The sequence below is a fragment of the Odocoileus virginianus genome, unplaced genomic scaffold, assembly GCF_023699985.2.
Source record: "Odocoileus virginianus isolate 20LAN1187 ecotype Illinois unplaced genomic scaffold, Ovbor_1.2 Unplaced_Scaffold_5, whole genome shotgun sequence".
Classification (NCBI taxonomy): Eukaryota; Metazoa; Chordata; class Mammalia; order Artiodactyla; family Cervidae; genus Odocoileus; species Odocoileus virginianus.
In genome coordinates this window covers 3,835,908-3,860,154 of record NW_027224267.1, presented here as the reverse complement: position 1 = coordinate 3,860,154, position 24,247 = coordinate 3,835,908, and the positions used below count along the sequence as shown (strand labels likewise).

At 59.0% G+C, this 24,247-nt stretch overlaps 1 protein-coding gene across 6 annotated transcripts in view; it reads right to left on the bottom strand.

The window, feature by feature from the left end:
* Positions 1-1,924: 1,924 nt before the first annotated feature.
* Positions 1,925-24,247, bottom strand: part of CFAP99 (cilia and flagella associated protein 99) — a 36,199-nt gene continuing 13,876 nt past the window's right edge. For 3 of the 6 annotated variants that reach the window (XM_070462555.1, XM_070462551.1, XM_070462550.1), the window contains 14 exons: positions 23,452-23,596; positions 22,262-22,419; positions 20,073-20,239; positions 18,906-19,083; positions 17,681-17,761; positions 17,470-17,544; positions 16,389-16,460; positions 16,113-16,204; positions 15,338-15,542; positions 5,956-6,097; positions 5,704-5,855; positions 4,695-4,900; positions 3,288-3,450; positions 1,925-3,132 (listed from right to left, as the gene is read on the bottom strand). In XM_070462555.1, coding sequence (XP_070318656.1) covers positions 3,025-3,132; positions 3,288-3,450; positions 4,695-4,900; positions 5,704-5,855; positions 5,956-6,097; positions 15,338-15,542; positions 16,113-16,204; positions 16,389-16,460; positions 17,470-17,544; positions 17,681-17,761; positions 18,906-19,083; positions 20,073-20,239; positions 22,262-22,419; positions 23,452-23,566 — 1,914 coding nt within the window. In that variant the 5' untranslated portion in view covers positions 23,567-23,596 and the 3' untranslated portion in view covers positions 1,925-3,024. The remainder of the gene's footprint in view (positions 3,133-3,287; positions 3,451-4,694; positions 4,901-5,703; positions 5,856-5,955; positions 6,098-15,337; positions 15,543-16,112; positions 16,205-16,388; positions 16,461-17,469; positions 17,545-17,680; positions 17,762-18,905; positions 19,084-20,072; positions 20,240-22,261; positions 22,420-23,451; positions 23,597-24,247) is intronic. The other 3 variants (XM_070462553.1, XM_070462552.1, XM_070462554.1) reach the window with 3 other exon arrangements.

Here is a 24,247-nt window from a genome sequence, read left to right as displayed (position 1 = left end):
GCCCCCGCGCCTCCCTACTGGCCGCCGTCGTCCCTAACTCCCGCCGTCCGCCCGTGGAGGGGGCTCTATTTTCAACCCTATTGGATAAGAAAACCATCTATCACCACTTTGAAACGCGCCTTGCTTCCGGCCCCGCCCACGCCCGCGAACTCAAAAAAGCTCCTACCTTCCCGCGAGAGGAGCGGCCGGCGCCTCTCGGCGCGCAAGGCCTCCCGGGAGTCGTGGTCCCGGCTGGAACACGCCCCTCTCTCGGCCTAGGTTCCCTGGGATCTGCGTCGCCTCCAGTCTGGCCTCCTGGCCGCGCCAGGCCCTGGACCCGAGCGCGGCTGGTCCCCGCGATCCCGGGCCTTTACAGGGCTGCTGGCGGAGATGGGACGGAGGGAGGAAGCACAGACTGGCCCATCTGCGGGAAGCCGGGGGAGGCACTCAACCGGGCCGTCTGGGAGGGATCCCCGGAGGGAGCTAGCTGAGCATCCAAAGGACTAGAATGAAGGAGAGCAGTTCCAGGAAAAGGGGGTCTGGGTGGGCAAATGTGGGCACGCATGACCAGAGAGCTGAAGGCTGCCCAGTATGCCAGGGTGCAGGGGTTGGGAGCAACGGGGGTCGCGGGAGGCAAGAGGCAGACCTTGGAGGGTCCGGATGTCAGGCTGAGAGTCTTGATTATTCTGAAAGCTGTAGGTGTCAGGAAAGGGCTGAGACGGAGGAGAACTCCCGCCGGCTTCCGGCCCAGCCAGGTCCTGGGAAAGCGGGCTGGAGGTCTCCTGGAGTCAGAGTGTGGACCCTGGATCGCTCCTGCCTGAGTTTGAATCCCAGCTCCAGGGTTCAGGCAGGTCTCAAGGTTCCCTGGCCTGTTGTATGGAGAAGACATGGGTGCCTATCTCAGGGGGTCCTAAGACCCAACTCTGAGGAAAGGTGCGTGCCAGCCCTGGTGGGGCTGCATGTCAGAATGGGGATTCGAGAGCCTGGTGGTGGCTTCCCTGAGTTTAGCTCCCAGAACTGGGCCTGGGCATGGATTTGGCAACCAGAATAGAGCCCAGCTTGTCTCTCTTGTTCTGAGAATACCAGATCACCTCAATAGGACCATGCCACCCGGGACAGGCCCACACTGTGGCCAGGTGAAGAACTAGAGGGACCTCCAAGGCCACCTGAGGTCCAGGCTGTCACCTGGCACACGGCCACTCCTCCTGGACCCTATGGGCCAAAGCAAGTCAGCTCAGATTCAAGGACGGGGGAAGATGAAACTCTGCCTCCTGATGGGAAGTTATAAGGCAAGGAACATGTTGCCATCTGTTTACCCCACAAGACAGGCCCTCAGGTCATAAACTCAGGAGATGGCCCGAGAGCTGCCTTGCAGGTTCCACGGGGTCTATATGAACAGAAGCCCCAGGTTCTCTCAAGGTGCTCTGAGCAGCCGCCCAGTCCAGGAGGGCAGGTGGGTACCCTGTGGACTACCAACCAGCATCACTCCCAATAGCACCCTGAGTTTGCTGGGCCACCACTTCTCCCCCTGCTCCAGAGGCCAGTGGGACAGGTGAGGGGAAATTCTCTGCCTTTGTCACAGGGCCTGCTTTGGGCCCCCATACAGACCTTCCCTCACTGCAGGAACTTGTTCAGCAGAGCACGTTCAATCCAATGAGGCTAGAGCTCAAGGCTTGGAGGACAGAGAGGTTTCCCTCCTAAGAGAGCTGCCAGGGAGAGACGGCCCTTCCTCCAGACGCTGTGAGATTGGAACTGCTGCCAGCTTGGAGTCGGAGCTCTTGGACCAGGCGTGGCCTGAAGTCGGCCCTGCCTTTGAATCGCCGGTTACAGAAGGTGACAATTCCCCTTTTCGGAGCCATCTGCGCTCCTGATCATCATTAGTGTGTTCCCTCGATATCAAATGAAATGGGTTTGAATCACTCAACAAAGGATGTAAGAAATGCCATCTTTTTAAAAGAATGAAATTTAATCTGCTCCCAGCTCTAATTTGACAGGGAGGTGGGAGATTCCTCTTTCTACTAGCCTCGGTTGCGGGGCAGTCCTGAGGTTCTGACACAGTTGAGAATGTTGGGGGAGAACTCTGGTCTTTAGTCTGTTCCTGTCACTTTCGGATGTCCACCCTTCTGGTCTGGATATGCCCTGGGGTCCTGCCTCCCCGCTCTGAGGTGCCCTCTTCTCCGCAGGCCCAAGGAGGATGTGAGTATGGGGTCCCTCTCCTGGACATCCGTCCCCTGGCATTGTTCAGCCCCTGCCCTACTGCCTGGCACCCCACTGGCTTGCCCATCCTCTCCCAGGACCCGCAGCACACTGCGCAGTCTTCACTCAGCCAGCTGGTCCTCAGCCACGCACCTGCAGCCCAGGCCCGGGTCTGAGGACCAGGGGAATCAATATGTTCCTGTCCAGGCCCTGGGCCAGGGCGCCTGCCCAGTGGCTCCAACCTCATTCCTTCCATTAGGCTGGGGAAGGCGGGGCCCTACTCTAAAGGCCTCCAGGCCTAGCTTTGGGTCCCAGGGGTCCGAGCAGTTCACTTCACCTCTCAGAGCACTGGCGGTCTCATCAGCAGAAGGGGCATAGGGGACAGTCCCCCAACCCCACTGAGGTTTAGGAGATCAGGCACGAGAAAGACCAGCTGGCAGTGACTCAGTATCCTGGCCAGCTCTGTTTGCGCCCGCACAACCACACACTGAGTCTTGGGGGTTCCCGGATTAGGCCACCTAAGTCCGGGCGGAGAACGGAGATTCCAGGCTTCCACGGGCACTGCGGGCTCCGGGAACTCGGGCGCGGGCGTGGGGAAGGGCAAGGATCTGGACCAGGGTGGCCATGTTTAGGACATTAGATACAAGACGCCCCAATAAAACTGAATTCCAGCGGATACTTTCTTAGCATGTTTGTCCCACGCAATAACTGGGCGTCCCGCCTTTTATTTGGCACCCCTGCTCTGGGCGAGCGGAGGCTAGTGGAACAGGGCAGGCGGCACGGCCCCGCGGTCTTCATTCGGGCTGGGGTCTCGGGATCCTGGGTGGGGGCGAGGGGAGGCCGCACGGCTCAGGCGGCCCCCAGGCGGCGCGCGGGTCCGCATCCGGGTTGCTGCGCCCGCAGCCAGCGCTCGCGGCTCCGCTCCAGCTCCAGCCTGCGCTGCGCCTCCAGCTGCGCCTGCGGGCGGGCGGTGGAGGTCGGCGCGCGGCGCTCCCCGGCAGCCGGACGCGGCTTCCCGGCGCGACCCCCCACCCCCCACCCCGTACCTCGCGTCCCGCGCCGGCGTCCCCGACCCCCGCGCGGCGCGCCCTCGCGGCCGCCCCTGGGCTCACCCGCTGCTTGGGGCGCATGGCCCGCGGCGCCGGCACGTGCCCCGAGGCCGCCCGCGCGCGCCGCTCGGCGGCCTTCTCCTGGATCCGGCGCTGCAGCTCGAGCACACGCTCGTCCTGGGAGGGCGCTCCGGCGGCCGCCCACCGCGCCTTCTTCTCCTCCCACCTGGGTGGGCGGAGGGGCCGGCTTAGCAGGGCCCCGCCGCGGTGGACCAGAGGGGTTTAGGTGCCAGGGGAGAGCCCCCCTACACATCCCCGGGGAACCACCCCGGGAGGGTTCTCCTCGGCGCCTCTTGTCTTTTTGCTCCTTGTATTTCACAGTTGAAAGAGTATTCCACAGGTTTGCTTATGCACGTTTTCGGGGATGAGAAAAGCCACCGCCCTTTCATCTTACCCTGCCTTCCCCGCTCTTGCCTAAAGATTACCGCTGCTAATACTCCGCTGTCTGTGCACATCTTTCCATACCAGGCCCCATGGGCCCGAAAAGTCACCACAGTGTTCCCAAAACAAAAAAGGGTGTGTGTGTGTCCATGTGCTTTCCATTGAAAGAGATGTTTGCCAACCAGATGCTACGTGTGACCCACCCCCCTCCACCTGCCTCAGGTCCTAGTTTAAAAAGAAAAAAGTTATAGTACTCGATCTTTTCAAGCTATAGTGAACAGTTTTGGGATCCTTGGAGAGAGGTGACCAGGGACAGGGTATTTAGATGGTGCTGGGAGTCTCTGTTCGTTTCTAGCTGTGTCATTGTGCTGTGGTTATGTAGGGCTGTGTTTTTTCTCAGAAGATGCACACCAGAGCATTTATGAATGAAATGTCCAAAACCTGCATGGGCTTCCCTGGCAGCTCAGCTCCCAGTTCGATTCTTGGGCTGGGAAGATTCCCCTGGAGAAGGGATAGGCCACCCACTCCAGTATTCATGGGCTTCCCTGGTGGCTCAGATGGTAAAGAATCCGCCTGCAATGCGGGAGACCTGGGTTCCATCCCTGGGTTGAGAAGATCCCCTGGAGGAGGGAAAGGCTACCCACTCCAGTATTCTTGCCTGGAGAATCCCCCATGGACAGAGGAGCCTACAGTCCAGTGGCAAAGAGCCAGACACGGCTGAGTGACTAAGCACACACTTCCCAACTTCTGCACAAACCCATTAAGTAGGTGGCTTGCTATTAATAGATGAAGCGCAGGGCTAACGGGTGTGGCCCGGCTTATCTGAGCGTCACCGCAGGCTTTTTTCCCACCCTTTCTGAAGGCTAAGACTTGTCTAAGAAAACAGTTGGGTGGGGGGAAGAGATTGCAAGGGAACTGACTGGAGGGTGGTGGGTGGCTGTGAGGAAAACCCCCGGGGGGAGGGGGGAAAGGCAGGCTCCCTACTCCTGGCCCGCTCAGGTTGCCCGCTGCGGGGTCGCCGGCACCCACCTCAGGGCTGCAGACCTCCCCATGGCAGCGCGGCACAGCACCACCTGCTCCAGCGTGTCCCGCAGCTCCTGGCTCTTGGCGCGCTTGCCCTGGATGATCTGGTCTCGCCGCTCCTCCTCCTGGCGGCGCCGGGTCTCCTTGAGGAGGGCCAGCCGCTCACGCAATTCCACGACCGACATCTCCCCCTCCAGGCCGTGGCCAGGGATCTGCAGGAGGACTGGGGTTGGGGGAGGCCCCAGGCAAGGAGCCAGGCCCAACCCTTCCCGGCTGGCCCCAGCCCCTGGCTTTCCCGCTGCACCAGCTCCATCGTCCTTCCTGAAGGCCACAGGCCTGGCCCCGTGCCCAGGCGGCCACCCGTCCATTCGGCGGGGCCTGTGTGGCAACATGCGCCGTCAGGCTTCTCCCACCTGGGCCCCCTCCGCAGCCCTCGACCTGAGCTGGGACAGCTCAGCTAGGGGCCTGGTGGGGCCCTCTGCGCTGGCAGGGCCCCCGTGGAACTCAGCCTTGTCTCCCTAGCCGAGACCTGGGGGCCCAGGCAGAGAGCCCGTCGGACTCTGCACAGCCGGGGACCAGGCCTAAACCCCACACCGGGTCCATCCCCGCTTGCCAGCCTGGCCTCTCGCGGGGTTTCCGACACGGCCTCCGGGGGCTGCTGCCCGTCTCAGGCCCCTGCCCATCCAGCACCTGCGCCGTCCCTCCAGCGCACTTGCCACGCAGGCCTAGTGAGTCCCGGGGCCTCCCTCAATACGCAAGTCTGTGAAGCTGCCCGCCGGCCCCCCGGGTGCCAGAGGCCTCCCCGGACCAGGTCCTCCAGCACAGCGGGCAGGGGGCAGTTGGGCGTGAGTGGCCGGGTGGACCCCAGCTGGGGTCCAGACCGCCTTCGGCCTTGGTGGGAATCGTGGGTGCACCCTCCGCAGGACGCCAGGCCCAGGAAGACGCGAGGAAGCCTCCCCCACCCCCGCCCCCAGAGGTCGCTGGACGGGCGCAGGCCCCAGAGCGGCAGCCTCACCTGGGTCAGGTCCACCAGCTTGCCCCTGCGCGTGGGCCGAAACTCCAGGGCTCGCAGCTGGGAGACGAGGTCGCAGCGCCGCTTCTGCTCCTCCTTGGCCGCCTCCGTGCTGCGCTGCAGCAGCTCCCGGTTCTCCTCCGTCACCTCCTGAGCTGGGGGCCAAGCAGGGTGCTGAGGGGTTCGGAGAGCAGCCGGCCGGCCCCGGGGCCGGGGGTAGCTCCTGGGAGGGCACGGCGCCCCCCCACCCCCTACCTATCCGCCGGCGGCCCTTTCGGAGCTCCGTCTGCGCCACCTTGACGTTCTTCTGTGTCTCTATCACCTGCTCCACCAGCTCCTTCATGGACTTTTCCTCCTGGAGGCGCCTCTCTGCGCACCGCTGCATCAGCTCAGCTGTCTGGACACAACCGGCCACCATCAGAGCAACCCGCTCTGGCCCCTGAGCCGCTGATGTCGGCCCTGAATCACCCAGGAACCTGGGTTTAGGCTCGCCAGCGTCTGGGGGGTCAGACCTGCAGGGAATTCCCACCTCACACCCTCCTGGCCTCCCCTATGGGGGTGAGCCCAGAACCAGGCCGCCACGGCCCCAGGTCCGACAGGGCCGCCGAGGAGGGCAGCAAACAGAGCCGGGGGGAAACTGGGTCAGGGCCCCAGGCCTGCCCTGAAGCCCACCCACTGCTCACTCCAGGTCACAGAGGAGGACCCTCCTCGCTTTGCAGCCACGTGGGGCCAGCTGTCCAGATTCTGCCCACGACAGGCACAGGCCAGGTTCCAGGGGAGCCCGAGGCACGTCCTGATGGTCCTCCCACACTCCTCTTTCTCCTGGAGCCTCTGATATGCACAGCCCTGAACCACAGGGCGTGCTCCCGCCACTGTGAACCACGTCACAGGCCCTGCGTCCCAGCTCCTCTCTTCTGCTCTGCGTCAGGGGTTCCAGCCTCGCCCACGTGTTCACTGGGATTGCAGCTGGCTTACTCTTATGGCTGTTTCAGGGAATATATCACAACTCTTTGATCAATCCTACCACTGAGACACATTCAGGTTGTTTCCCGTTTGGCGCTATCGTGAACAATTCAGAATATTATTTTCAGTCTTCAAGATACTACAAATTGGACTTCCCTGGTGGTCCATCGGTTAAGAATCTGCCTGACAACGCAAACCTGAGCGCCAAAGAATTGATGCTTTTGAACTGTGGTGTTAGAGAAGACTCTTGAGAATCCCTTGGACTACAAGGAGATCTAACCAGTCCATCCTAAAGGAAATCAGTCCTGAATATTCATTGGAAGGACTGATACTGAAGCTGAAACTCCAATACTTTGGCCACCTGATATGAAGAACTGACTCATTGGAAAAGACCCTGATGCTGGGAAAGACTGAAGGTGGGAGGAAAAGGGGATGACAGAGGATGAGATGGTTGGATGGCATCACCGACTCAATGGACATGAGTTTGAGTAAACTGGGAGTTGGTGATGGACAGGGAGGCCTGGCATGCTGCAGTCCACGGGGTCGCAAAGAGTCAGAAGCGCCTGAACTGAATGAAAATGCAGAGGACACAGGTTCGATCTCTGGTCTGGGAAAATGCCATGTGCTGTGGGACAGCCCAGCCCGTGCGTCACAACCACTGAAGCCTGTGCGCTGCAGGGCCCAGGCTCGGCGAGAAGAAGAGAAGCCGCCGCTCCCCACAGCTGGAGAAAGCCCACGCGCAGCAACGGACACCCAGTGCAGCCAAAAAATAAACAGAAAATTCTTTGAAGACTCTCCATTTAAAAAAGAAAAAAGATGCCACAAAGGACAGGGTGGGATGTGCACCTCCCATCACTGCCCAGTGCCGCCAGGGGGCGCCCTGGACTCCCAGTCCCAGAGGCCTTGGCAGCTGGGGTTCATTTCAGCCCACGTGGCAGGTGGAGGGTCTGGTGCTGGTGGCGTGGACTCCAGGCACGCTGGGCAGGAAGGAGGCCTTGGTGAAGCACTCTGCCAGCACACGTAAACTGGCTCGTGGCCACCCTTCTCCGTGCAAGTTCATCCCAGGTTCTAAGGAAAGGAACTAGGGTCCTCGGAGAGACGGCCACTTTACGTCTGAGGAGGAGAAGATACAAGATGAGCCTGGAGCGTTTTACGGCATTGTAGAGGAGGGAGGGGGCCTTGCAAGTGGCTCGGCAGAATCGAGCCCGCCTGCAGTGCCGTAGACGTGGGGTCGATCCCTGGGTCAGGAAGATCCTCTGGAGGAGGGCGTGGCAACCCACTCCAGTATTCTTGCCTGGGAAATCCCATGGACAGCGGAGCCTGGCGGGCTACAGTCCTTAGCAACTAAGCAACGACAACAGTGACGTGCGTGCTAACTCGCTTAGCTGGTCGGACCCTGCGACTCTATGGACTCGCCCTCCAGGCTCCTCTGTGCATGGGATTCTCCAGGCAAGAATACCGGAGTGGGGTGTCATGTCTTCCTCCAGGGTATCCTCCCAACCTAGGGCTCGAACCTGCGTCTCTTACATCTCCTGCACTGGCAGGGGTTCTTTACCGCTAGTGCCACCTGGGAAGCCCCTGACAAAAGGAAGGATGTGCTCGAGAGACAAAAGAATGACTGGGGATTGGGGGGCATGTCAAAGGGACACGGGCGCCAGCCCGAAGGGGCTCCCAGTGACCAAAGCTGGCAACAGAATAAGTCATGTGTTGGATTATAACACAAAGTATAGAATAAATATGCATGAGTGAATAAGTGAGCAAGTGGGGGAGAAGAGACCAGCGTTCTGTGCTGAAGAATTCCACACAATCCCCCACGTCCTTGAGTGTGGGCTCCACTGAGAGACTCCTTCCAAAGAGCGCAGCGTGGGAGGGGCAAGGCCCTTGGCAAGAAGCCGGGTGATCAAGGCCAGCGTGCTCAGCGATGAGTTTGCTGATGGCAGGAACCCTGATGGGATGTGAGGAGAAGGCCCGCGGCCTCTGTGGTCTTCCTGCCACACCCGGCCGGCCATCCCAACAGACTGACGTTCTCTGGGACACCTGACTGAACCCTCATCCGCCGCCGCGCCTGCATCGGCAGGCGGCCCTTACCACTGTACCACCTGGGACGGTGCAGGATGCCCGATGACAAGTGTCAGGATAAGAAGAGGAGGAGACACAGAGAGGCGCAGAAGACGGCCCCGGCCTGCGGGAGGAGGGCACGGGCCGCCAGGGCGCCTGGAGCCCCGGGCCAGCTCTTGGCTCTGTCTGCCCGGACGTAACCCTCGGGCCCGAGGTCCGGCCCGGAGTCCGCTCAGGGCCAGACTGGCCTCGCGGCTTCGTGGGCCCCACTGCACGGGACTCATCCCAAGAAGGCAAGGATGGGCTAGCATTAAGAAATCCCTCATACAATTCAACACATGCATAGAGGTTGGGAGGAAAAGTGGATTCTCTCCACAGACGCTGCAAAAGCCTTTACGAGAATTGACACCCGGGACTTCCACGTCTGGGAAGACGGGGTGGGGGCACTTTGCTCTACTACTCCCACCTGGCACAGCTAAAACCCCTGAATATAAATTATCAAACATACAGGGACTTCCCTGGTGGTCCAGTGGCTAAGGCTCCATGCTTCCAATGCAGGGGGGCCCGGGTTCGATCCCTGATCAGGGAACTAGATCCCACATGCGGCAACTAAGGCTTCCCTGGTGGCTCAGAGGTAAAGAATTCACCTGCTAACGCAGGCGACAACATGAGTTGGATACCTGGGCCAGGAAGATCCCTGGGGGAAGGGAATGGCAACCCACTCCAGTATTCTTGCCTGGGAAATCCCATGGACAGAGAAGCCTGGCGGGATACAGTTCCACGGCGTCACAAATGAGTCAGCTGAATAACAATCACAACGAATCCTGCAACTAAGGCCTGGCACAGCCAAATGAATAAATATTAAAAAAAAAAAAAAAACCAAAAGCATACATACAAAGACAGTGAACAGTGGAGGGAAGAAGGCCGGCTGGCTAGGACTGCAGGACCTGAAGAATGGCATGGTGGTGGGGTCCCTGGCCTCCTTTTTACCTCATGTGTTCCAGGCTGGGGGTTGAAGGCCCCCAAAATGCCACAGGCACTGACAAAAAAGCCCGACCACAGCCTGCTGTCTCCAACTAGTGTCAGCTGCTCAGTCGTTTCCGACCCTTTGCGACCCCATGCACTGTAGCCCACCAGGCTCCTCTGTCCATGAGATTTCCCAGGCAAGAATACTGGAGTGGGTTGCTATTCCCTTCTCCAGGGGATCTTCCTGACCCAGGGATTGAACCCGGGTCTCCCGCACTGCAGGCAGATTCTTTACCGTCTGAGCCCCCGGGGAAGGTAGGGCCCACCTAGAGAGACAGAAGACGGCGCGGCACAGCCTGTGCTCCAGCCAGACGCCACAGACGGAACCTGGGCAAGGCTGAGCGGGCGTGAACTTCCCCGAGCCGTGGGAGACGGTGCACGGCCTTCTGAGCAGGGACCTGCCCCACGGGTCCGCTGTGCCAGAGGAGACCCGGCAGTGAGCTCAGCAACCTGGCGTCTACCCCCACCCGTGGGAACAAGGGTCCCGTCACCCCCCCACCAGGGTGGCGTCAGGGGAAGCCGGTGCCAAGTGAGGGCTTTCCCCTCACGCTTGCCACGTGACAGGGAGGGCCACGTGGGGGCAGTTCTAAGATGCTCCTGCCACTCCCGCTCAGGCAGCTGTCGGTGGAGGACGAGCGGAGCCCTTGCCCTCATCAGTAGCCCCTCTCGGGGTCAGCAGAGGCACGCGGGGAGGGAGCGCTGACCAGCCTGCCTGGCAGTAACGTGGTGGTGCCCCCCTTCCTCTGCCAGAGCAGCGTCAGAGAGGGGCAGCTCAGACAGAAGGCTTAAATGAGACCCAGACGCTTGGAACAGAATACCCAGAAGGTCCGGGTTTCAACCGGTCATCACACCACAAGCCAGGGTGGTCTCCACACAATGAAGACACAGTCAGAAGGCACCAGCACCGAGGTCACAGAGGTGTTGGATCTGATGGCGGTTCTTAAAGAAGCCATCGTTAAAATGCTTCAACAAGCGATTATGAAAGACATAAGCTCAACAACTTTGAAATAAATAGCGCAGAGTATGTTCAACAACCACGATGGAATCAACCGGAAACCAATCGTGAAAAAGAACCAATGCTTGGAAACAACATACTCCTAGATAATCCATGGGGCAAAGAGATATTTTCAAGTGAAATGAAAAAGTACGCTGAACTGAGTGAAAGTGAAATACAACAGACCAAAATTTGTGGACACAGACAAAGCAACAAATAAATGGGAAAGCGCGAGACTGGGAGCTCACAATGGAAAAGCAGCAAAGTCTTGGGTCAGTAACCCACCTCCCATCTCAAGAACCCAGGAGAAGAACAAAATAAACTCAACGCAAGCAGGAGGAAGGAAATAATAAAGAGCAGAAATCAATAACACTGGAAACAGTCAAACAGGAGAGAAAAATCAATGAAACAAGAGGCTAGTTCTTTGAAAAGATCAATGGAATTGACAAATCTCTAGCAATGCTTACAGAAAAAATGAACAAACACAAAATCATCAGTATCAAGAGTGAAATGCTTTAGACCCTACAGACATTAAAAAGGATAGTAACAGAAGCTTAAAAACAACTCTTACATTCATAAATTTGGCAGCTTAGTGAAATGGACAATTTCTCAAAAAACAGAGACTACCACAACTTACCCAAAATGAAACAGATCGTTTGAATAGCCCTGTAACTTGTAAGAAAGCTGAATTTCTAATTTAGAAACGTCCAAAAAAGAAAACTCCAAACCCAGATGATTTCACTAAAGAATCCTACCATGTGTTGAAAGAGTGAATATCAATTTTACACAATCTTTCCTAGAAAACGAGAGGAGAAAACACTTCCAAATTCATTTTATGAAGTTATAATTACCCTGATACCAAAGCCAGACAAATGACATTCCAAAAAAGGAAAACTATAGACTAACACTACTTAAGAAACTACATGTAAGAACAACTCTAAGAAAATCAAAATAGTAGCAAATAGAATTCAACCTACATAAAAAAGAATTATACAAACACCACAATCAAGTGGGGTTTATTCTTAGAATGCAAAGCTGGTTCAACATTTGAAACTCAGTCAATGTAATCCACTGTATTAACAGGCTAAAGATGATCACATGACTGTATCAATTGATCCAGAGAACCGTTTCGCAAAATTTCCTGATAAAAACTTTCAGAAAAACAGGAATATAAGGGAATTAATCGACTTGATAAAGTGCACATCTACGAAAAACCCGACATCTAACATTATACTTAATAGTGAAAGACTGATTTCCCCCAAGATGGTGAACTAGCCAGTGCAACAGGCAAGAGGAGGAAATAAATGGAATGCAGATTGGAAAGGAAGGAATAAAAGATGAAATGACTGTCACAGAGAGAAGTCCAAGGAATCTATGACAAACTGTCTGGTTTGTCCTAAAAAACTAATAAGGGAGTTTAGTGAGGCCACAGGACACAGGAACGACACACAAAACCAACTGTATTTTACAGACTGGCATTCACTATGTGGACACCAAAATTGAAAATACAATGCCATCCACAACCACTCGAAAATCATGGAAGAAATACTGAGGTGCAAGTCTAACAAACTTCTATAGGACTTACACACAGAAACCTAAATAACCAGATGAAAGAAATAAAAGATTGAAACAAGTGGAGACACATACTGCATTCAAGGACTGGAAGACTAAACTGTATGGCATCTGCTGGATTCGGATCTTAACACCACGTACGAGAATAAATTTCAAGTGGATAGAGATCCAGATTTAAAAATAAAACCACACAAATGCTAGAAGAAAATATGGCTGAATTCCTCCACACCATGCGCATGGGAAAAACCTTCCTCGCTATTCAAAATCCAGATACAATGAAAGAGAAGACTGATAAGTTTGATGACATGAAAATACATTTGCAAAAAAAAAAAAAAAGAAAATACATTTGCAAGGCCAAAACACATCATTCAAGTGAAGCCAAATGAGTAACTGGAACAAAATACCTGTAATAATATATTATAATTAAAGGGTTACTTTCCTTAACAGGTAAGTGAAAGTCGCTCGGTCATGTCCCACTCTCTGCGACCCCATGGACTATGGAGTCCATGGACTTCTCCAGGCCAGAGTATTGGAGTGAGTAGCTGTTCCCTTCTCCAGGGGATCTTCCCAACTCAGGGATCAAACCCAGGTCTCCCATAATGCAGGCAGATTCTTTACCAGCTGAGGCAGGTAAAAAAAAAAAAAAGCCGGTAAAAAAAACTTTACCACCGTTTATGGGATCGCAAAGAGTCAGACGTGACTGAGCACCCACACACGTGGGACGGGAGATGGTATTTGCAAATCATACATTCAGTGCAACTAGACAGCTCTTAAAGAAAATTAGAGATACTAAGATACATTTCCTGCGAAGATGGGCACAATAAAGGACAGAAATGGTAAGGACCTAACAGAAGCAGAAGAGATTAAGAAGCGGTGGCAAGAATACACAGAAGAACAGCACAGAAAAGATCTCAGTGACCCAGATAACCACGGTGCTGTGATCATGTACAGCCAGACATCCTGGAGTCCTAAGTCAAGTGGGCTTAGGCAGCATCACACACACAAAGCTAGCGGAGGTGATGGAATACAAGCTGAGCTATTTCAAATCCTAAAAGATGATGCTGTGAAAGTGCTGCCCTCAAAATACCAGCAAATTTGGAAAACTCAGCAGTGGCCACAGGACTGGAAAAGGTCAGTTTTCATTCCTATCCCAAAGAAAGGTAATGCCAAAGAATGTTCAAACTACTGCACAATTGCACTCATTTCACACACTAGCAAAGTAATGCTCAAAATTCTCCAAGCTAGGCTTCAACAGTACATGAACTGAGAACTTCCAGATGTTCAAGCTGGATTTAGAAAAGGCAGAGGAACCAGAGATCAAATTGCCAACATCCGTTGGATCATAGAAAAAGCAAGAGAATTCCAGAAAAACATCTACTTCTGCTTTATTGACTATGCCAAAGCCTTTGACTGTGTGGATCACAATAAACTGTGGAAAATTCTGAGAGATGGGAATACCAGACCACCTGACCTGCCTCTTGAGAAACCTGTATGCAGGTCAAGAAGCAATAGTTAGAACTGGATATAGGAACAACAGACTGGTTCCAAATCAGGAAAGGAGTATGTCAAGGCTGTATATTGTCATCCTGCTTATTTAACTTATACACAGAGTATACCATGCAGCATGCTGGGTTGGATGAAGCACAAGCTGGAATTGAGACTGCTGGGAGAAATATCAATAACCTTAGATATGCAGATGATACCACCCTTATGGCAGAAAGCAAAGGGGAACTAAAGAGCCTCTTGATGAAAGTGAAAGAGGAGAGTGAAAAAAGTTGGCTTAAAACTCAACATTCAAAAAACGAAGATCATGGCATCTGGTCCCATCACTTCATGGCAAATAGATGGGGAAACAATGGAAACAGTGACAGACTTTATTTTCTTGGGCTCCAAAATCACTGCAGATGGTGATTGCAGCCATGAAATTAAGAGATGCGTGTTCTTTCAAAGAAAAATACCAACCTGGATAGCATATTAAAAAGCAGAGACATTACTTTGCCAACAAAGGTCCATCTAGTCAAAACTGTTGTTTTTCCAGTAGTCAGATATGAAAGTGAGAGTTGGACCATAAGAAAACTGAATGCTGAATTTTTGATGCTGTCGAACTGTGAAGCGTTGGAGAAGACTCTTGAGAGTCCCTTGGACAGCAAGGAGATCCAACCAGTCCATCGTAAAGGAAATCAGTCCTAAATACTCATTGGAAGGACCGATGCTGATGCTGAAGCTCCAATATTTTGGCCACCTGATGCAAAGAACTGACTCACTGGAAAAGCTGATGCTGGGAAAGACTGAAGGCAGGAGAAGGGGACGATAGAAGATGAGATGGTTGGATAGCATCACTGACTCCATAGAGATAAGTTTGAGCAAATACGGAGAGACAGTGAAGCACAGGGAAGCCTGGCGAGCTGCAGACCATGGGGTCCAAACGAGTTGGATACAACTGTGCAACTGAACAACAATGTGAAGAACAGACACAAACGCGTCTGCCCGGAGAAATGAACCTGCGGCATACCTGCCGACTCAGGCCCTTAGTGGCACAGCTAACAAGACTGGGCTCCTGTTGCGTCCCTGGGCCCTGTAGGTTCCTGCCTCGTCCAGGCCCCCACCAGGCCCCCATCAGGCCCCCTGGACGGGACACGGGCAGGGCGCCCCCAGCCAGGCCATGTCTTCTGCGATGTCCAGAGTATCCTAACTGGAAATGTGGGCGACCCACATACCCTCTCGCGTCTTATGCAAACATGTTTGCCTCCTGGAAGTTTCCCTCAGATCTCCGGTCTCCCCCCCACGTGTAGGTGCGGGGACCAACCGACCCTGCCAGTAGGCGCGGGGGGCAGCCTGGACCGGAGGTGCTGGCCAGTCGTCCCACTGAGGCCCGCTGACCCCAGACTCCAGACGCTCCTGCCCCCCGCCCCCCGCCTGGCCCAGGCCACACGAGGCCCCAGGACCCAGCGCGGTTCTGCGGGTTTAGGAGGAAAGGGGCGGGTCAGCGACCGCGGGCAGCCCCGCACCCCCCACTGCCGTCACCTCCTCCTTCTTCAGCTCTGCCATGCGCCTCTTCTCCTGCGCCACCTGCTGCCGCGCCAGCGCCGCCTCCTCGTGGCTCAGCTTCCCCCGCAGCCGGCGGACCTCGCCCGCGGCCAGCTGCGCCACCCGGTCCTTCGCCTGCATCCGCCTCTGCCACTCGAGGAACTCGGAGAAGTCCCCGGCCCCGCCCACGAGCCGGTCCACCCTGGGGAGAGGGGGCGGCGGGCCCGCTGGCGGCTCCCGTGAGGCCCGCCCGGAGCCCAGGGTCCCCCCGGCGGGCGTGGCCGCTCTGCACGGGACACCCGGCCCCACACCGCCCGCCTGCCCCGGTCCGGAGTGTGCACCCACCCTCTGGCCGCGTCTCCCCGCTCGTCCCTTCAACCGCTCGTCTGTCCTCTCACCTGTGTCCGTCTGTCCTCCGCCCCCTGCCCACCCATCTGACCACCCGCCACCGCTCTGTCCCTCTGTCCATCTTCTCATCCAGCGGGTCAGACACCCAAGCTCCCCCCGCAGCCCAGCTCTCAGGGTGAGACCAGGGCCTGCAGCCGGGGCGGTCTAGGGGAGAGGGCCCCTCAGCGAGGGGTGGGGTGGCCGGGTTTCCCTGAGCCGCCTCCTCCTGTCTGCCCATCTCCTCGCCGAGTGGAGCCGAGCTTCCTTGGCTGCGGCCGTGACCCTGACGCCGGCCTTCTTGAGCCCCTGGGGCTGCTCGGGTGGGTCGCCGCCGCTCCCCGCCCCCGGACCCCGCAAGGGGCGCCCGAGGCCCTCCAGTCCCCACCTCTGCAGCTCGTTCTCCACCTGCCGCTGGTACAGGGCCCCTTCGCGCAGGATGGCGGCCGTGTTGAGCTTGACCGGGGCGTTGTCGTTAGGCTGCGGGAGAGGTGGGGGCGGGCTGCGACAGGGGTGGGGGGCGGCCTCGGAGCAGCCAGTGCCCCCTTGCCCTCCACACCAGCCCTCTGCCCGGCGCTCCCCTCAGCCGTAAGGGCCAGGATGTCCTCAGGGGGACAGAGCCGGAGGCGGGCGCGTGGGCAGAGGCCCCAGGAGCACCGCTCACCGTGTAGAAGGTCAGTTTCTGGGTCTTGAGGATACGAGGCGGGAGCGGGGGCCGCGGCTTCTTCTCGGAGCCCTGCGGGAGTCAGGGCCTGGCACCTGTGCACACGGGTGCCCCCAAATGCACCCCGGGGAGGCCTGGCCCACTCCCCTCTGCCCAGCTCGCCCCGCGTGGGGCCCCTGGGCAGGTCCCTCTAGGGCCTGCCAGCCGCCTGGGCGGGTAGGGAGGGTTTGGGGGGCCAGCATGCCGGCTGGGGACCGCGGTTCCCAGACAGGGGGCTGGAGCCTGCGGGCTCAGGGGCCCTCTCCCCGCGGCCCCGGGGCCGCCCCGGGACGGCCCGGCTGCTCCCTGCCCGGCCTTCTGCTCTGCTGACCCCCTCAAGGTGGGTTCGTTGGTCCACGGCACAGCAGCTGGTGAGAGGCAGCCCCCGCACAAGCACCCGGCCGTGACACCTGGGCACGCTGCTCCCGGGCGGGGTGCCCACTCCCCTGGCCTGCCCCCACTGCCGGGGGAGGCTCACCTCTGGCCCCTCCGCTGCCACCCGGGCGAGTCCACTGTGGTGGTGGTGGGCGGGGGGGAACAGGCCAACCTCTCCCAAGGGAGCACCGCTCAGCGTCCACCCAGCCTGGGGCCTCCCGGCCCAGCTCCCTGACTTTCTTTATTGACAAACACATCTTGGGGTTTTTCTTACAGAAATGTTAAATGCTCAGTGTGGGAAAACCTGGAAGCAGCCGGAGACAGCCAGGCTGCCCCTGCTGGTCCGGACAGCACGCGGCCGGCGTCTCGGGGCCCCGCCCTCCCGTGGCACAGGGAGGGGCCTGTCTGGGAAGCCCCCCCCCCCCCCCGCGGGCCCCGCCCTCCCGTGGCACAGGGAGGGGCCTGTCTGGGAAGCCCCGCCCTCCCGCGGGCCCCGCCCTCCCGTGGCACAGGGAGGGGCCTGTCTGGGAAGCCCCGCCCTCCCGCGGGCCCCGCCCTCCCGTGGCACAGGGAGGGGCCTGTCTGGGAAGCCCCGCCCTCCCGTGGCACAGGGAGGGGCCTGTCTGGGAAGCCCCGCCCAGGGCGTGGGGGCGGGGGCGGGCGTCACCTGCAGCGGGGGCTCCCCGCGGCTCCTGGGCATCGCGCACCGCAGCTCCTCGATGTTAGCCCGCAGCAGCAGCTCCTGTGCAGTGACAGACGGCTCCAGCCCCACCGGCCGCCACGCGGACCCCGGCCACAGACGCACAGGCCGACTCGCCGCCCCTCCCCTCCTCCCTCCCTGGCACCCCCACGGGGGTCTCCCTGTGTAGCCCGCCCACCTCGGCCTTCCAGCGGTTGTATCTCTTGGTCATCTCCAGCAGCCGCTGCTCCTTGGGCGGCTGGTAGGTGCTCCTGGGGACCTGGTTGGGGGGGGCGCAGCGGAAGGGAGACCGAGGTGACAAGCCGCACCATGAAAACTAATAAGACTAATAAAAACCATAAAAACGAATTAATGTCGTGAAGAAAAGGATCTGGGTCAACGAAAAGGAACTTGAGAGAGCTGATAAGAGGCGAGGGGTCCATGGAAAGCCTCTCAGGGAAGAGGCTGTAAGGAGACCCGACAGGTGGTGGGAGTGGGCTGGGACCCTGGGACTTTCCAGCACCATCCCTTCAGCCTTCATTTACTCCTTAGTTCTGCTGGGGGATGCGATTGGTTCTGGGAAGCCGAGTCCATCACAGGCGCTCAGGGTGGAGCCCAAGACCTGTCAGAACACTGCACTCCCAGTCATGGTGATCAGGTCAAGGGCAGACATGCAACCTCCGTTGGTCTAATCATAATGTCACAGAATTCTTGGCCCTAGATGTCCTCTCATGCCCCGGACAGTGAGTTGTGGGCATGAGGCCTGGATGTTTGGCTACCATGAGGGAAGTCAGCCCAAAGATCAAGCCGACCCTCAGAGGGGTCTAGGGGAAAGAGAGTCACAAAGAGGCAGCTCCAGCACCCTGATTAAACTATGCCTGAAGCCGATGCTACTTCAGCCGTGAGAGTTGGCTAGTTCTCTATTGTCTAAGCCAGACTGAGCTCTCTTTCCTTGTAATAAGAAGCATCTTGACTGAGAGACGTCAGCAACGCAGGGCAGGGGGAGGCAGCAAAAATGGGTCTAGGCAGATGGGATAGACAGGCAGAGACCCCGAGGTGGGGAAAGCCTGCACACACACACACACACACACACACACGCGCGTACACTGTGGGGAGGGAGAGGTGCATAGCAACAGGGTTAAAGAGGGCTCTGAGTGCCAAGTGAGACAGGCCTGCGTCCTGTGGCCACCGGCTTCACTCCATGCCTACTGACCAGACCTCACTCCCTGGGCACCCACTCCCCTGGGCAGGCTCTGGGTCAGCTGGGCTTCCCTCTCTGGGTGAGACAGGGTGGTGGGGGCATCGAATGCTCCTGGTCTGGCCCATGCGCCCTCAGCCCTGGAAGAACCCAGCTCCACCCCGGCCCACACGGCCCACGCTCCCTGCCTTCACGGGTCGGGCCCATGGAGACTGGCTCCACTTACCGGTCTGGTCTTGGCCACCTTGGGGACCAGCTCAGGCACGGGGATGGCGCGGGGCCTGGGGGTGGTCAGGCTGAACTCCTTGGGCTCTGTGACCTTGGCCTTGCTCTTGGGAGGAGAGGGCTGGCTGGTCAGCTCCCCCTGCAGCTGGTCGATCAGCTCCTGGACTTCCGGCTGCCACCTCAAAGACAAAGGTGGGAGCAGTGGCTTCGGGGGGGCTGCCTGTGCAGGTCAGTGAGGGGACGGCCCCTCGGCACAGGGGGAGGAGGCCGTGAGCGGGGAGCAAGCGGGCGATTCAAAATCAGGGTCCCTGGAGCTGCACCGCTGTGACAGGCAGAGAGGAGACTGCAGGAGGGGTTGAGGCAGGGGAGGAGTCTCAAGGTGGAGGTGCCCTGGACCAGGGGTTCTGGAAGGGCCCTGCTGGGCTGCCCCCTGAGGTTTGAGCTCCCCCCCATGCCTCCTCACACCAGTGGGCACTGCTGGCCATCGCCTACGTAGCCAGTGGGTGATGCCTCCCAGGGAGACCGCTTGGTTTAAATCTTTCCTGCCCCAGCTTGAGGTCCAAGGTCACCAGAAGGAGGAAGGGTGTGTCTGAGGGCCAGTAGGAGTGGGGTCCGGGGAGGGGGAGCAGCTGGGAAGGGGGCTGCTCACAGGGCTGGCGGGGAAGGCTGCAGATGGGGGTTGTGGGCGGTGCCGCAGGGTCTGCAGGCCTAGGCAGCTGGGAGCAGCCCTCCGCACTGGGTGCTGGCAGCAAGTCCAGCCAGGCGGGAGGCCCTTCCCCCGCTGCTCAGGGCCGGGGCTCCTGTACCCTGCCGGCACCCGAGGGGTCTGCCGCTGCCAGAACCACCTGTCAGCCCGTCCCCAGGAAGACAAGGTGGCTCCCCGGCCCTGGCAGAGGGGGCCGGCTGGGGGCGGCAGCTGCACGCTGGCCACAGCAGGCCCACCAGAGGTCCTTTTGCCTGCGGGTCCTGGCCTGCACCAGCCCGGCCAGCATTGGCCCGAGCCTAGCAGGGGAGGTTGTGGAAGGTGGTGGGGACAGCTTTGGGGTGACGGGCCCAGGAGGGGCGCCCTGGGGGCAGCTGGGGAAGAGATGCAGGCCCCCTACTCCCCAGCCACGAGCTGGCGGCCTGCGTGGACGCCGCCCTGGGGTGAGGCCCCGGCGCTGCCCACCTCATCAGGGGATCGATCCAGTTCTCCTTCACGTGGGATGTCTCGTAGACGAGGCTCCACTCGTCCTTGATCCATGAGCCGAGGTTCAAGGGGCTGAAGAGGAACCCGAGGAACTGAGGGAAGAGGGAGCCGCGGGGGCCAGGCCCACTCGGTGAGAGTGAAAGCCCCTGGAGCCCCCCAGCGGGGAGTCAGTGCTGGGGCAGCAGCTGTGGCTGGCGCACCCCCAGGAGACCTCAGCCGGCCGCAGACAGGGGTCCAGCCCCACTGGCCTGCCCCCTCCTGTGGGCCTGGGGAGCTGCCTGTCGCTCGCCTGGGCCCCTGTGTTCGCCAGCGGGGTCCCTGTCGGCTGTGGTCCCCGGGCTTCAACCCCTGTTCCCCATGGGTCTGTACAAACGCCCCCACCCCGTCCTCCCCACCGGCTCTGGGTGGGTGGGGGCTGGGCAGGTCCTCGGCCCTGATGCCCGAGGAGGGGTGGTGGGCAGGGGGCAGGGCCAGGGCCTCTGGTCGCCCGCTGCTGCCTCTGCGGGGGGCCCACCGCCCCCACAGGTATGTCCACCCCTCCTTCTTCTGCTCAGGCCTCCATGCCCTGCCTCAGGGAGCAGCTACCTGCCAGGGGTCCTTCTAGAGCCTTCCACAGCTTCCACAGCAGCAGCCTGGCCCCTACTTCCCCATGCCCCGAGCCCCCGGGCCTCTGCCTACCCCCCGGGCCCTGCGGAGGCTGTCTCAGCCCCTCGCCTACCCCCTCCCGGTGTTACCTCCATCTTCTAGTTCCTGTTCCCACTTCCTGATGAAGGAGGCAGTCAGGTCCCTATGGTTGGGGCACTTGGGGTCTCCACAATTTCTCCTCCCAGACCACTGCTCCTGGGGCCCACCGCTCCACCCCTGGGCCCCCTCATCCTCTCACCCCCATCTGGGGACACACCACTCCCGGTGGAGGGGGGCTCTCCGAAAGGAAACTGCACCGGAGGGGGTGTGCTGGTTCTAGGCACCAGCTGGGAGGCCAAGCCTGGTTCAGGGTCGGCTCTGCCGCTGCGGGACCCCCCGGGGCAGGCTGACACATGGGCCTTTTGCTCAACAATTATTAAGAATTTTTTTTTTTTTAAGAATTTCAAGACTCTGACAGCAGAGTGTGAACCAAGTGCGGGCGCTCCAGCAGGGAAGCTGGCCCTGGGTGTCTCTGAATATCGCTCAGAAAATGCTGTCATGAAATGAAGCCCTTGATTACGGTGACTATGGAAACATCCATGAACCATGAATTGCTCATGTTTATACGTGGACAGGAACACTCACTAAACGTGCTGCCTCGCTCACCTGCCAGGGGGCGGGTGCAGATCTCTGGGGCAGTGGTCCCGCGAGTGTCCCGGCTCCCATCTCCCTTCCCCCGCCCCGCACCTCCCCTCCCGCTCCAGGGCTGCCCCTGCAGCTTCCCTCCAGAGGGGCCGCACAGTGCTCCTGGGGCCTCAGCTGTCCCTCTCTTCTCTGGGAGTCATTATCCCGGGCTGGGGGCTGCCGCCTGCCGCCTGCCGCCAAGCCCAGGAGGGAGGAGCCCGCCAGCGGTTGAAAGCCTGGCCCGAAAACCGGCTCTGCCGCTCAGCTGCTGTGTGACGTCGAGTTAGCTACCGAACTTCTCTGCCTCAGTTTCCTCAACTGCGGGATGAGTGCTTGTAGGAGTGACCTCGCCCAGTCCCTGTGAGGGCGGACCAAGGAAGCCGGGCCCACAGCAAATGCTCCATGGGAGTGGCCGGCAGAGGGCAGCGGGCCTGAGGCCCATTCACGGTCCTGCTGGCCCTGAGGCCCTGGGCATCCCGAGCTTTCTGCCCGAGTGAACAGGCGGCCATAGAGACGGCCTGGGGGAGGGGAGGGGGTGGGCTCCTGCAGGCGCCCTCTCAAAGGCTGCCACCCCTCAGGACCTGCTCCAGACTGCGCCCTCCCCGACCCCCCGAAGCCACACAGCCCCTCCTGCAGGAAGGAGAGGCTGCCTCGGGCTGGGAAGGTTCCAGAGGCCCAGACTATGAACGGGCAAGGACGCCTTGTCTCGACTTAGCAGCTCACATCCAGCAGCGAGCACCCGCCGGACCTCGAGGAGCAGAAAGCAGACTCCCCAGGCCTGAAAAGGGCACCTCTGCAGCAAGGCGGGGCCGGGGCCGGGGTCTGAGAACAGAACTTGGGGCTGGGGGTGGGGGGCTCACCTTGCACACCTTGTGGACCGGCTGGGACCGCACGACGTCACAGAAGAGCTGAAAGCCAAGCTCCTCCAGCTGGAACGTGGCCAAGTAGCAGATCACTGGGGGAAGAGGGCGTGGGCGTGGGAGCAGGATGCTGGGGTCCCCGCCTGGGGCGTTTGATCCTGGGAGAGGCACCAGGGGCTAAGGGCTCGACAGGGGCAGCGAACAGAGCCAAGGACGCCGCCTCCCTAGGGCCGTGTGGCCAGAGGCGCCTGCTCCATCGGGTCCACGTGAAAGTGACAGCCTGATACAACAGTACAAGCGATGGGAGTGGGGGTGGGGTAGGGGGGAAGGGTTCCAGGGCTTCAAGCACTTGCAGATCATTGTAGCTCATTGGATACATTTCCAGAAATTCCAAAACCTCTGGGGTAAAAATAAAACCATCTTGCTTTTCAGTTTGTGAATTCTGAGACTGGAAGCCGCTGGACTAGGGGATGGGGGGCCAGCAGCCCAGCTCCGGCCCGGCATCGGGCACCCCTCCAGCTCTGTCTCTGAGCTCCCTGCAGTCCCGACCCCTCCCTCCCAAAGCAGGTCCATCGAAGCCCAAGGGCTGGACCACCTTCCCCGACTCAGACACTGGCCACTCTGCCCACGTTGCCACCACACCCCATGAAGGCAGCACTGCACAGCACGTGGGATCTTAGTTCCCTGACCAGGGATCGAACCCATGCCCCCTGCATTGGAGCACAGAGTCTTAACCACTGGACTGCCAGGGAAGTCCCCAAATGCCTCCTTCTACTGTACCCCCTCTGGGACCGTCCACAGTACAGCCAGAACACCAGCTCTGTACATGGTCCTCAGGGCCGTGGGGCCAGGAACTCAGCTGATGATGAAGACCTATCCTGTCACACAGACTGGCCTACAGGGTCACCTCTCCCAGCCAGCCTAGCCCTCCCTCTGAGGCCTGCGGAGGCCTGCCTCCTGGGGCCTGGCGGTCAGCACGCCTGGAGTCTGTCTCCACATCAGTGAGGGGGGGGAACACAGCCCCCTGGCCGCCCACGCTCCAGCAGCTGGGAGGGTCCAGGGAGGGAAGGGAGGCTGAGGACCTCGGAGGCCTGCTGGGGGAGGGGCTCGGTCACTATTGAGGGTCTGCAGGGGTCTGGCCCGCAGGGACCCGTGGGCTCTTCCGACCACAGCTGGCCACGGGCACCTACCCTCAAAGAGGCTGTAGTCAGCCCGCGGGCAGAGCCGGCCGTCCCGCACATAGAAGGCGTCCACCACGATGGTCAGCAGCTTGCGGTACTCTAGGCACCCCGACAGGATCTCCATGATGAACGCCTGCTTCTGGGGGCTCAGTGTCTGGAGGAGAAACAGCCCAGGGAGGGGGCAGCCACCTCCAGATGTGGGGGCCCCAGCACCCTAGAGTGGGGAGCCCCTGGCCAACCCTCCGACCCTGCAGGTCCTCCCCCAGGAGTTGGTCCCTGGGCGGAGACCTTGAGCGGGGCAGAGACGGAAATAAACACGGAAAATGACCCCGAAGGAAAAGCCCTGTGTGATTCTGCTCATGTGAGGAATCAGATTCCCAGGACGGGAAGTAGAAAGGTGTGTGGGGTGTGACAGGGGGGATGGAAAGAGGGTGGGAACTGTTATTTGACGCAGAGTTGCCAATTGCGAAGGTGAGAAGGTTCTGGAGACAGACGGTGGTGATATTCACATGCGAACATACTTAACCCACTGAATTGTATTGCATCATACACCTAAGAATGGCTAAGATGGTAAATTCTATGTCACCTGTATTTCACCACAATAAAAAAAGGAGCAAGCTCCTGTGAAGTTTTTCAAATGAGTGATTTTAAAAATTACCCCCCCTCAAAAACAAACAAACAAACAATAACCAAGCAAGGAAAAATCTCTGGCAGAGGGAATTAGTATCAGTGGAGACTCTTCTCCATTTACTCTGAAACATGTTGGGTTTTGTAACCTGTGCGTGTCATGGCTTAAGTATTCAAA